The sequence below is a fragment of the Telmatherina bonti genome (assembly GCF_933228915.1).
Source record: "Telmatherina bonti genome assembly, chromosome: 4".
Classification (NCBI taxonomy): domain Eukaryota; kingdom Metazoa; phylum Chordata; class Actinopteri; order Atheriniformes; family Telmatherinidae; genus Telmatherina; species Telmatherina bonti.
This window is the reverse complement of record NC_136622.1, coordinates 31,682,878-31,696,718: the sequence shown is the minus strand read 5'-3', so window position 1 is coordinate 31,696,718 and position 13,841 is coordinate 31,682,878. Positions and strand designations below refer to the sequence as shown.

The window sequence follows — 13,841 nt, the reverse complement described above, 5'->3', positions numbered from 1 at the left end:
CTGTTGAGCAGCTAGAATCCTGCATCAGACAGGAAAAAGTCTCAGAGACTGGTCTCACTTCCCAGATGGGGAGAGCTGTTAGAGAGAGAGAGGATGCAACATGATGGTCAGCACCCTCCTGTTCCAACATGTTCTGGGTCTGTTGCTGCCACCATGAAGTGGAAACTCACTCTCCGTTTCAACATCTAATATGTTGTTTATACATTATTGGGAATAAAATGTGGATTTGTGTGGTTTGTGAATCCTTGCATCATGTTTTGTGCATTACAAACAGTGTCCAAACTTTTTGGAGGTTGAGAAACAAGAAGACCATAACTGGCCTGGATTAGAAGAGGACATCGAGCTGGACATGCATTGTCCTGCCTGTCTTTGTTCCAGTGAGGCTGGAGGTGTTGGAGTAGGAGGGGCTGTTTCAAAAACTACAGTTGTCTTGTAAGACAGTAACATCACTGCTGATTCCTGCAAATGAAGCATTCTGATTCCCTGCTGTCACTTTAAGAAGCAGCGATGCAGCAGACGCAGTTGCCTCATTTCATCTGGGGGCTTCACGGCTGCAGGATGGACTCTCATCAGCACCGCCAGCATCTTTTCTTCCTGCTGCCACCGGGGACCATCAAGTCAGGCAGAAACCCAGGCTCCTCCACGATGCACAGTTTCCAGCTGAGGAAACGGTACGGCTTCACGTGCGGGTTGTGCCCGCGTTACGCGCGCCTGTCGCGGATATATGCTCGAGTTTGCGCTGAGAGTCAGAGCTCTGGTTGTTTTTAACTGTATGTGGGACACAGCTGGGACTGGCTTTCGTGCTGTTTTCTAATCGTCTTGTATGTTAAGAGGTGCTAGCTGTCCCGTGAGGCGCAAAACCGCTCGCAGCGCGGTGATGCTGGAATGGAAACTGCGCGATTTTAATGCTGACGATAAATCAGGAACAATGATGTTTATTTTGAAACGTTCTGGCGTCATCTGCAGCTCTTGGGTTCAGTTTCATCCGCCTACTGAGTGGTGAAGATGTTCGCCTCCACAGCATCCTCTGATTCTCACACTTACGTAACATGATTGCGTATTTCTCACCAGCACCGTGCCACTTGTTGCGCAGGCAGGCAGGCAGGGGAGAGAGAGCGAGGTGAGATTTTCCAAAGCTTGTCCTGCGTCCTAGAAATGAAATGTAGGACGAAACGAGACGCTTCCGGTTGGTTTGGGAAGCGTTTCATCAGTGAAAGCAGAGCTACAGGTTTGTTGTGTCTGAAGGCACAAATCTCTAATTATCAGCAGGTTAACGAGGCTCCACGGAGCAGCAGGGACTTGTGAGGCGTGATGAGAACATTTTGTCCTTAGATTGGGTTTTTGCTGTTAGATAAGACTAATAGTCTTTTAGGTGATGATGTCATCAAGTCCTTTTCAGTGAATTTGAGGGTTTTAACTCTTAACTTCACCCTTTACTCAAATATGAACATATATAGATCCATCACAGCATTCAGACTTCACTGTGAGGAACTGAGTGAAAAGTTTATGACTTCACATCACAGACACAAGCTGAGAAAGGCTTTGCTCGGTATCTTTTGGATCTTTGCAAGCCAATTAGAAGTGGGAATTCTTGGTATTTGTATGCAAATAGAGACAAAGACATATTTGGTTCTGTTGGTGGGATAAAAAAAGGCAAAAACTTTAGAGAGGTTGACATTTCCTTTGTCTGTTTTTTCTCTGCATGTTTAATTTTTTTCCTCATCATTTTACTCTGTGTAAGGCCTGCAACACAGACCAGGCAATATCAAATGAGGGTTAAAGATAAATATGTGGATGGAAACAATGTCTCAAGTAAAGATTGGAAGGAGTTTGCACATTTCCTGCTCTATTGTGTCTTCATATCACAGTTCATATGATCTGGAGATTGCATGATGATCTATAAAAAAGTATCCAAGTCCAATTCTGAATTTGACACCTGCCATCTCCGATCTCTTCACGGCTCTGTATCAAGATCCATCGTTCATTAATAACTGATATAGAACAACAGGAGAACAATGGATTACTGTGGGGAAAAACTTTTTCAACTCACTGCTTTATTCACAAATGTCACGTAGACACAGAGCACCTTAACTAGAACCCTAGTTTAAACTGTCGTGTGAACTTCTCTGGACTCTGAAGTATTTGGTGTGAGCTATGGCACAGTTGTGATGTGTACTGCAGTCAGGCAATCACTATTTTAGACCTTTTTTGGAAGAAATTGGGGTTTTTATGCTGTACCTGTGCCCGTAGCAAATCTCAATTTCTCTTCTGTAATTGCAGCATTAATGCAGAGACATGCACAAGATTTTAGAGCAGTATATTCTGCCTTCTATGTCATCTGCTCCAGAGACTGTCCATGCATTTTTAACGAGACGGTGCAGAACCACACACTGCACACATTATGAAGCCATGACTGAGGAAGAAGAGGTTACAACTGATCTGGCCAATCTATGTCCAATTAAAAGGTTTGGAGAATGAAAATAATCTGACAGAAACCAAATGAACAAACAGGTTGACAAGAAGCTGTAGGATCCATCTGATGTGAATCTGTTGTATTGGTGCAGGGACACAAACTAAAACCTGCTAGATACCGCTCATCGAGGACTGGAGTTCTACACCTAAGGTGTGTTCATAGGCAGCCTGAGACAAAATAATTCCTTCATCGTTTGGCTGTTTTTTTCAGTACACCTGTTCAATTTCCTGTTAAAATGATGTTTAATCACATGCCTGCAGTTTAGTGCATTTAGTCATATAGACATGATCAAAACAACTCTTTTAGTTCTGACTTTGAGCATCTAGGAATAAAGGGAATGTGGTGGAACGGGAGATTCTCATCATGGATGTCAGGCTGATAAATCTGCAGCAACAGTGTGATGCTTCATGTCAAATATGCAGCAAAATCCCCAAAGATTGTATCCAGCACTATGTTGAGTCTATACCTCCTAATATTAATCCAGTTCTGAAGCCAAATGGTTTCTAACTATCAATGTGGACCTAATAAAGTAGCTGGAGAGTGGATATTTCTCACTGTGGAATGCTATTTTTGCAGATTCCACTTTAGGAATTCAGGGTCAGAGAGTAGAATCCTCCTCAGAGCCGACTGAAGGTCTCATTCCCACCTTTCTGTATACACAAGACAGCCAGAGTTGCACACTAAAATGTTTAACTACATAAATTAGAATTTCCCCTCTGGGATGAATAAAGTATCTTTGATTTCATTTGATTGATTTGAAATAAGTATAACATACTGGATAATTTAAAATGCCTCATAAGTGTTTTTGTTAATTATTGTAAAAGTAAAAGATGCTTTTAGGTATAGATAATTGTTTATAGTATATATCAATAGATCAACAGTTTTTTGTTTGGCTCTTTCAGTTCGAATGGGCTTTTAATGATCAGAATTTGCTGTATTTTCAGCTGATTTTTTGTATCTTCAGACTGATAGTTTGTTTATAATGCCATTGTGTATGAAACACACAAACATTTTGGATTAATTCAAACTAGTTTTGCATGCCAAAGTGTATAATTTTACATTTAAGATCAAGATAAAAGCGAACATTAGTTATTTATGTGCTGTATGCAACCCACATTTCACTTCTGTACTAATGAGCAGACCTGACAGGCAGGTAAAATGTTCCAACTCCCAAATGTCAGGTTGCCTCTGTTTCTTTGTTTCAGCAGTCAATGTTAGGTTGAGTCATGCGTATGTGCTGCTCTGCAGAAAGGGAGAACACAGCTCAGACAGAGCAGCTGCATTAACAGTGAACTCACTTGTCCTCTTTGTGTCAGCACAGAAAGGAGGCTTTATTTGTTTCTAGCCGAGACAATTTCTCATGAGGGATGCCAGACTTTTGCCACTGGTCTCCAGTGAGGATGCATGCACAAGGGATCATCTCGGAGGAAAACGAGTTTCTCTCCCTGCACTTTCTGAGAAGCACAGTTTCACGTAGAGCTGATTGTAATAGTGATGTTTCACGCTGATGTTTTTGTTGTGTGTAACGATCATTCCAGCCTAGACATCAGGGCTCCTGGTGTGCCGCTTTAGAAACAGCAGGGGAGAGCTTGGACATCGCTTTTCATGTCAATGTCACTCACTCCAAGTCGGAAGCCCTGTTCGAATCATCGCAGGTACTTCTTCTTTTTCTTCTTTTTTTATTTATCAAACCAAAGACAGTCTCATATATGCGTTTAATTATCTCCTTACAAGGCGCTCTGTGGGAACTAGCGGCGGAAGTGGACGATATTCCCACAGTGACGCATCCAGCACCCACACCTACCCTGGTCGTGTGAGGGCTCCAGAGGGCAGCCCCACAGCCCGGACATATCCGAGCACCCCCAGGTAAGATATACTGTAGTATGAAAATAAGGTACCAAATATTTTAAAGCACTTCTCATGAAAAAATGCCGACCTCAGCTCATTTTTTACTGAGTAAGACTTGGAAAGCTGGATGAAATGCCGGCAGCTATACATAAAACTGTCTGACTACCTGCGTCAAAGCTTCTCATTCCTGATCCAGATGATGAAAAAAAAAAAAAAAAAAAAAGCCTCAGCCGAGATGCTCTGCTTTTAAAACCACAAGAAATCCTGCGAGGTAGCAGGAGGGTTGAACTAACACCGTGCTACAACATCAACACAAGCTGACAGCTTCATTTGGTGCACAGGCATCAGCAAACTGAGACTTTGCACAGCTTATAGCTGGTCCAGATTCAAAGCAACTTTATTGATCCTAAGAATGGCAATTTGGTGATATCAAAGAAGACACAAAGCCTTTTATGTAAATGTTCTTTACTTTTACTTATGCTGATTCAGGCGTCAAGCAAAGCACACAGCCTGCAGCGACAACCATGGGATCAAGCCCCCTGCCCCGGAGCAGTACCTTACGCCCCTGCAGCAGAAGGAGGTGTGTATTCGCCACCTGCGAGCCCGGCTGAGGGAAAATGTGGAGCGGCTACAACACAGGTGACTCTCCTTTCACTAATTCCCTCTCTGCTCTGATAACTTTAGTCAGAGACTCGGCAGAATCAGTTTATTTGCCTATTTTTTTTTTATACTTCCTGTAGGGACTGTGAAATAGATGAGTTGAGGACGCAGCTGTACAAGATGCAGGAAGACTGGATAGAGGAGGAGTGCCACCGCGTGGAGGCCCAGCTCGCCTTAAAGGAGGCTCGTAAGGAGATCCAGCATCTCCAGGAGGTGGTTGAGTCTGTAAGGTGCAACATGGGCGTCCGGGAACAAGACCCCCATGACCACAAGCCATACAGGGAGCTGCAGGGAGCGAGGCCAGGGGGTAAGTCTCGCTCCTGTGGATGTTCCCCAGCCAGCACCTTAAGTCGTGGGGCGGCCTACACCCGGCGGAGCAGCGAGGCTCTGCAGCTGGAGCGCAGCCCGAACCCCCCTGATCCCAGCGGAGCATCTCGCCCGGCTGCTCAAACCCACCTCCTCCTGGAGGCAGCTCTCCTGTCGGAGCAGTTGCCGCAGCAGCAGGGCCATCACCTCCGAGCCCCCACGGCCGTTCCACGCTCCTCCACCTATGAGAGGTTGTGCAGCGGGGGGGCCGTGCTGCCAGTCTCCCACTCATGTCATACTCTTAATAGCAGCTGCAGGTGCGGCGGACACGCATACCTCCCCCATCATCACCTGTTCCTACACTTACCTCAAGAGGAGCCCCCTGTAACATCCGCACCGGCTGCCGTGCCCCCCCCCCACACTAACCCCGTCCCTGTTCCTGCAGCAGAGAAGAAACCAGAGGTCCGCTCCCAGGCCTGCAGCCCCACCATGACCTGGCTGTGTGAGGAGGGTGGTGATGAGGAGCTGAGTGTCATTTCTTTATCCACAGCGGAAGTCATCCGCTCGGAGCCACAGCTGGTTCCAGGACCCCTACCCCTTCCGTCCCCTCTGGAGGAGGCTTACAGTGGAGAGCCGCTACTGCCGGACAGACTTGGGGTAACAGCAAACGCGCCAGTAGAGCCCCTCACCTGCCAACCACAGTCCATACATCCACTTCCTGCAAGACAGGGAGCATCACTGCTGAGGAAGGAGAACGTGGAGGAAAGCGAAGCAGCAAATGAGGACAGGCATCCCCCTGAACTGTGCCACTGGAGCCGATACTTCCTGGTGGATCTTCTGGCTCTGGCAATGCCAGTGGTCCCAACTATGGCATGGCTGTGCAGAGGGGCGCCACAGGAAGTCCTGCCCGTGTACCACATCGGGTCCCTGCTGAGAGGCTGCTGCGCCGTGGCCCTCCACTCGCTTCGACGGCAGGGCGCAGACAGGGGGCGCAGACCCACCAGCATGAACGGAACAACTCCAATCTGACATTTTCAGCCTCCTTTTGACAACCCCAGGCCTCTGCAGGGGCAATGCTGACCAGGCATCCCATCCAAGTCCGCCCTGCTCAGCTGGAGTTCTTTTCTTTAAACGTCCTTGTGATTCTGTGATCATGCATTGCCTTAGGATACAAATGATTAGTTGTAGGACTCATTTCCTAAATGCACATTCTGCTGCTTCTTGCAGGTTAGTTTTCTCTTTATTGCAGTTTGCATGTGAGTTTGTTGGGTTGTCTTGCATTAAAAGACCCCCCCCCCCAAAAAAAAGCATGAATCAGCAACTTCCAGGGCAAAGTTACAGTTTATACGCGTTTAAAAGAAAAAGAGCAGCAATCTGAGGTTGAATATTCTTTTGTATGACTGCATTCACAAGAATCTGCTTCATTATGACACCCTGCAGAGAACAACTAATTAAAAGAGCACTTATCTGGTTTGTTTGGTAATACAAAGCACAGTGGGTGTGCATTTCCTTCATGACCACCCACAAAAATCCTGCATATGTTTCTGCAAAGCAGAGCATGCGTACATTATCTAGTACTCAGGAGCATAACAGACCATTGATGTTGATATTATTTCCCAATAAATTGGTTGTTTTTATTGGTCATTTCCTCTAAACAGACAAGAATGTATCCTAAGAAATAAAAAAAGAGCAAAATGTGCAAAAAGAGGGGGGAAAAAAGAACAAAAATGTGCAGTTTGAGTCATGACAAAGGTTTATTCACATCATGAAAATAAAAAATAAAAAATAAAAAAAAAACATAAATCATGCCAACAGGAAAACAAGACTGGGATCATTAAGAGGAAGAAAACTGCTTTTTTTTTTGGATCTGAAAATATGATGAAGGATGTGAGCATTTAAGTGACTTTTGCTGCAAAGTACTGAAATACAGTTCTGTCATGTATACAATACATAAATATTTCCAACAATCTCTCTGCGAAATATGCAGAAATTTGAGTTTTTAAGATTAAAAACATACAAGTTTGTGTTGCACAAGAATGAAATAGGGAGAAGGAGCAATTTAATAAAGAGATCTGATATTTTTTCTTTTATATAAAGGTCTAAATGTGTGCAAAGCTGCTAGTAGAGATCCACACCGTGATCTGTGTCAGTGTGAGCTGCTTTCAGCAGACTGGACGAACACAGGCGGACCGCCAGCGTCACCAGAGACGTTTCATTTGCAGCAATTTTAAGTTTAAAGAAATGTTTTAGCTCTCAGGAATCTTTCAATAAAGAAGTAAAATCAATGAGGCAGACGTGACTGTAAAACATAGTTTATATATAATTAAAGCAACATATTGTAGTCTTGAACTTTTGCTCTTAAACATTAACAAATGCACTTCTAAATTTTTAATAGCTCAATGTCACTTTAAGCACCTGTTACCTGTAATGTCAGCAGGAACTTAAAATAGCAAAAACTCTGTTTCCTAATGGATAATAAAAGATGCTTGTTTCTTTCCTTCCTTTTATTGTAAGTGTGTTGTGATACCATTAAATAATACTTAACATATCAGGAAATACTTAACAGGAAAATACAAGTGAGCATGGTGGGGGGGTTAAGTATGAGTTTTAAGGGGGCACAACCGGCCGAGACCAAATGTTTTTTCTCTTCTGAAACTTTTAAGCTTTAAATAAAAAAAACAAAAAAAAAACAATACTCATTATGCTTTAAACTAATGCTGCAGTTAAAAGACAAAATGCTGTAGGCTATTCGTGGCATTTATGTGCTTGACTTGTTTATCCCTGGGTACATTACTTTCTGCACATGCCCACTTTTTTCTAATTTACTCCGCTAGCAAGTATCACAAAGGTTTTTCATACAAATATATTGTGTTGATTTATTCTTATTTTCACTCCATACAATTCATCACCCACAAGCAATACAATGTAAGCGTAAAAGCCTCAGAGCCACAGGAATGAGACTGACACAGTATTAATGACACTTCACTAAGAAACGAGGTCCTGTTAGCAGATTCATTTGAGATCAACCAATTCATAAGTCAAAAGAAAATAAAAGAAATCATAAAAATACAGAGCAGAATATGAAAAAAAAATACACGATGGGGTGATCTATGACACAAAACTTAGGTATACTATAACAGTTTTAAAGCAAGTGATGCAATTCAGCTTATATGGACCAGAAAAATGAACTAATGTTGCTATAAACGCAGGTCCTATGCAGGAACCAGGAGCAGGAATCATCTGAACATTTTTCCTCCGTGCTCCCGAGATAGAAGTTGACCTGTAACGAGAGCAAAAGAATAGGAAAAAAAAAAACACAAACCAACCATTGTTTTGTTTGAGGAGGAAGACAGATGGTGAAGCTACATTTAACTCACTGTATTTGTGTGAAAAGGAGAGGCTACTTTATAAGGAACCTTAAGAGAATGCATCTGAATGTTCAGAATAAAATCTTGTGTGTGTGATGAAGTGAATCTTTAATGATTTCTTGCACCTTCTGAGCAGCTGGATGCAGTTCCTCCCAAATATTCATATTTCCTTTTGCACATTCTAAACGACACACATGATCAGGTTGTTTAACTACTTACCCTGAAAATCTGAGTGGAAATAAAGTTGAGTGCACAAGTTTCAGGCTTCCAAACCAAGCAGCTCCACATCAAAGGTGAGAGTGGCATTTGGTGGGATAATCCCTGGGTGACCTTTGCTGCCATAGGCATAGTCTGGTGAGCATATAAGCTTTGCTCGCTGGCCTACGCTCATCTGTGGATGAGAGGGACACGGTTCATACACAACTTCTGGAACTGAAATGAACTAAATATTATAATCTAACAAGCCATTCGAGATTTACAAAGAGCATTTCTAATTTTGTTTTTGGAAGATCCTGGATGATTTTAGTGCAGCTCAGACTCAGAGAAGGTGATGGACAGTCTTGTCTGTTTGCTTTTCCACTACATACACACAGGACTTCTGACTTTAATACCGTCTACTGTAAAAGATGCAACCCCAACTGTTAAAAAATTTATGCTACGATGCACAATTCATAAAGTACTCAATTATTTGCCCATGCAGGTTTTCAGCATCTTTATCATAATATGGTAAAGCTCAACGCCACTCTCCTTTACTTCCTACTACAGTCAGTCTCCTCTTGAAGTAATTAGTATCCGCTGTGTCAACACAATACCAGCATAGAGAGCTTTTTCATGCAAAGTTCAGTGCAGTACGCATGTGTGCAAACTAGGGCTGCAACTAACGATTATTTTAATAAATCGACTAATCTGTAAATAATTTTTTTCATTATTCACGATTATTTCTGTCCCGCCCACCATCTGTTTTCAGTTGACGCAACTCAGGCTTCCAGTATGTTTTACCCCACTCTCTTCATTTGCATCATATGAACGTCCCCCTGATTTCCAGTCAGTCACAACATAAAGTCCTTTAGTAAGTTAAAAGAACGACTCCTGAACCAGTTGAATATTAAATTTAAGCTTAACAGCTTCCTACTAATTCATTTTGAAACATTCAAATTTATCTACAGTGTTTTATCCAAGCTGTACAGAATTTGCCTCAAAAGGAATTTTTTTTTTTTTAACATTTTAAGTTTTGTAGAATTGCATTGAAATGATTATTTACATCTTGAAAAAGTCTGTTTTGTAGGTAAATAATGGCCAAAATCCTTTAAAACATTCCTGAATCCAAATGGTGATCTGGATCATCACCAAAATTAAATTACTTCTTCCTTTTCACATTTCCAACAACTCCTGAACATTTCATGAAAATCTATATGTAACTTTTTGAGTTATCTTGAACAGATAACAGATAAACGCCATTAAAAATATGACCTCTTTGGCAGAGGTAACAGCAGCACATCACTACTCGCTAATGCTAACTTAGCCACCCGGGATGTTGGTAACCATGACTCCAGGGTGTTTTCGTTTCAGATGCTCATGCATGACTGTCGTGCTGCCGTGGTACACCAGCTCTGAATGGCAGACGACACATTTAAGCTGTTTGACACTTTGTTTAGCTTGAAATATCCCCAAACTTTGGAAATAGGTTGCGCCGCCCTAAGTTTCTTCTTCTTTGTTTAAACAAAGACGCTGCACAAAATAACAATACTGTCCCCAGCACTTCCTGTGGTGCTTTGCGTCATTTGCTTGGTGTTTATAGTTCTTACGGTGTGTTCAGACCAAACGCGTTTTGAGCTTCAAGTGCGGCAAGTTTCCATGTAAAGTCTATGTGGAGGAGCGGCAAGGGGGCGTCGAGCTTTCTCGCGTCGCGTTTTGGGCGTCGGCGTTCCACGCGGAACGTGGCAAAAATTTAATAAGTTTTTTAAGCTCAACACGCGTTCCGAGCAAAGCTGAACTTTGGCCACTTGACGCGGGGCGTCAACCAATCAGAGCGATCAGCTCGCAGCTCCTGAAGGATTCCTGTGGTGAACCCAGACACAGGGCTGAGATGCCATTACTCCGTGCAATACTTAGGATAACCAGCTGAATGTTACTGGAAACGCTTTGCTCTAGCTTTATTTATTAAATAAAACCATGTCATCGCTCTACTGAATCCGCCATCATTCAGACTGACCGGAAGAAAAGCTCAGCCTCCCTCCTCTCTTTTCCGCCGCGATTGCCGCTCGCTCCAGACGCAGCAGGAGCGTTCGGAGCGTTTTGGGCGTTGGACACAAAAGTGGCAGTTTACTGACCAGCGTCAAGCGTTTTCGAAGATCAAAATGCGTTTGGTCTGAACACACCGTTATACTGTCTGAAAAGCCGTGGTTGGTAAATGGCGTTGAGTTGGTTGGCGCAGCGTTTTATAAGCAAAGCCGTTACGCAATTTATAACGCGACACGTCGACAATGAAATTTCGCATCTATGAAATTTCGCGTCTATGAAATTTCAGTCAACGTCGACAAATCGTTGTAGCCTTAGTGCAAACACTTGCAGTACAAAAGCTTTGGACCTTTTTTTCCTCACAGAGAGACCTGAATAACATCAAAACAGATGTTCTACCTGCTCAGGAGAGCCACATGTAACTCCACACAGACAATTCATAAGTGTGCCATTGCATTTATAATTCATGTACCTGGCCATGCAACCCGTGTACACAAATGGGAAAACAGTGTCTTATATTTCTGACTCATGCACACGCATGTAAACTGTGAGCATCAGTGGTTAGTCGGGTTTTCACATCACCGCTTCCACTCAGTTTCCACAAACCTTCAGCTGAGATGACACTAAGAGGTATGTTTTAATACTTTTTGTTTAAGCTGCTGGAGTCCCAGTTAATTTACCATGTTCATCAGGTTAAAATTACTGGGATGAAATACAAAATTCTTTAATTAAATTATGACTGCTGTGTACAGTCGTACTATATGATGGATGTAATGGAGAATATTCACCATGATGAAGTAAATTGTCAGTATCACACTCAGAAAAAGCCATATTATAGATGGTTATACTACATGTTAAGCTAAATGTAAATAAATTACAGACAACCTGATCTGTTGTATTTATTGAAGAAAGCCCTTCTTCCTCACCTGAGCTACACCTTCCTCCCAACCACGGATCACCTCCGAGTGTCCAATCTTGAATTTAAATGGCTTCTCCCGGGACCTGGAAGAGTCAAAGACTTTCCCATCTGCAAGTGTTCCTAAAACACAAAAAACATGTATCAAAAAATGAGCTGGTTTGTGCCTTTTTACATGTAAATCTAAAGTCTGGAGATAAGTTGAGTTTTAGGCCAGACTACGCACTAACAGCTAGCATTAGCCTGCTAGCATCGTGGGACCTCAGCAGCTACACAAGGCTGGATTATCCAATGGGCATTATGGGCACAGGCCCAGGGGCCAATGCATAGACTGTATGTAAAGTAATGGACAGAGCCTCCATGACGTCACCTGTAGGTTTCTGAAGAGCTGAATTGAAGCTCTGTCGGCGGTTCCTACCATCGCCATCTTGGCAGCGTCATGCGCATCGCCTCACCCGGAAAATACAAATATGGGCAAAGAGGTGGAGCTGAGAGGGGGGTTGTGAGCGTCATGGTGGATGATTGCCATCGAGCGAACTCCGAGCTTTCTGTAGCAAAGAGCTAACCCGGAGATAACGGGAGCTAACCAGCTAACGTAGGTAAATGGGCTAAAGCTAAGTTAACTGGCTAAAAACCGCAGTTGTTTTACGTTCTTCTTACTTAAAGAGTGAGGACGGGTACCTGTCAATCAAAAGGACACGCCCCTATAAAAATTCACTCCCCCCCCCCAGTTGTCATGAAGGTAAACCTGACCTATTAAACCTAAAATGGAGTTTTGAACCAGGCTGTAAACATGTTTATTTCTGCCAAGAAGTTCGTCTTTTTAACATGGGAGTCTATGGGGATTTGCTCTGTTTTGGGGCCAGCCCCTAGCGGATGAAGGGGGAACTGCAGTTTTATGCACTTCCGCATAGGCTTCACTTTTAACCACCGGAGGTTGCCGCTTGGGCCCACGTCGGGCAAACACCAGCAGTTTTGACATGAAACAAAATGTACATAAAAGCCAGATAGTTACACCACAGTGTCTAGTGTCTTGCTATTGGTACCATTGGCTGAGAGATGTTAGAAATGTCGTTTCACATTCACAATGTTGCAGTGGGGAAGGGGGCCCACGGAACATTCTGGGCCCAGGGGCCTGTGCGCTTTTATTCCGGCCCTGCAGCTACAACACCATTAGCTTAAGTGTTTATCTGTCTTTCCACTGATGATAAGCAGTGTCCACCAAAGTAAGTTAGCACCCGACAGAAGCAAGCAAACAAGCGGCCATCATCTTGGCTTATGTTAGTCCAGATCCAAAGCGAGCAGTTTGTTACACGGAGTATCTGCTAGCTGCTATGCTAGCCAGACAGCCAGCCGTCGGCAACCAGCTGTTTTTAAGGCGTAGCTGGTCATTTCTAACATGCATCTCTTTCCCTGTGGAGAATTAGCTTTAATGCACTACATAGACATATATAATGCATTTGCGCCTAAAATAAAAGGTTTTGCGTCCTTCTGAGCTGCGTCCTTTTGCTCACCGACATAGTGCACCACGACGCGCTGCCCCTTCTTCGGGAATGTCCGTCCTAAAAAACAGAGAGGGAGAGGAAAAAATAAAGGATTTAATGCTCAACTATTTAGTGCTGTAATAAAATTATACAAGGTAATAGTAATTACATATTATTCTCACCGTCTCCCGGAGTTATTGTCTCAATTTCAACTCCCATTTTCGCTCGACAGTATCCTTCCCGTCGACCACCCCACGATGCTCTGAGCGGAAGGAAGAGGAAGGGGCGGCCTGCTGGCGGGGGGGGGGGGGGGGGGGGGGGGGGGGGGGGGGGTGGAGGAGAATGATCACATAAAATAAAATAAAATAAAATAAAACAAAACATTTCCTTCCAAGTAAACAATACTGCTTGAAAAATAAATAAAATTAAATCTAATTTAAAAAAAAAAAAAAATCATATCTAAGGGTGAAATCAGGAAAACAAGCTTGTTTTCAACTCAGAGGATTGATTGACAGAGACACAATCTTCTAGCATAATAGTAATTATAT

At 43.2% G+C, this 13,841-nt stretch overlaps 2 protein-coding genes across 2 annotated transcripts; one reads left to right on the top strand and one right to left on the bottom strand.

Annotated features, from left to right (window-relative positions):
- Positions 1–558: 558 nt before the first annotated feature.
- Positions 559–6,316, top strand: snpha (syntaphilin a; the record flags this gene model as incomplete). Its single annotated transcript, XM_079239880.1, has 4 exons — positions 559–671; positions 4,208–4,339; positions 4,811–4,960; positions 5,062–6,316. 4 exons carry the CDS (start codon positions 559–561, stop codon positions 6,314–6,316), a joined length of 1,650 nt encoding a protein of 549 aa, XP_079096006.1.
- Positions 6,317–7,002: 686 nt separating this feature from the next.
- fkbp1aa (FKBP prolyl isomerase 1Aa) lies at positions 7,003–13,552 on the bottom strand. Its single transcript, XM_079239413.1, has 5 exons — positions 13,476–13,552; positions 13,324–13,371; positions 11,820–11,932; positions 8,875–9,046; positions 7,003–8,567 (listed from the first exon to the last, which is right to left on the bottom strand). Exons 1-4 carry the CDS (start codon positions 13,510–13,512, stop codon positions 8,915–8,917), a joined length of 330 nt encoding a protein of 109 aa, XP_079095539.1. The 5' UTR covers positions 13,513–13,552; the 3' UTR covers positions 7,003–8,567; positions 8,875–8,914.
- Between the last annotated feature and the right edge of the window lie 289 nt (positions 13,553–13,841).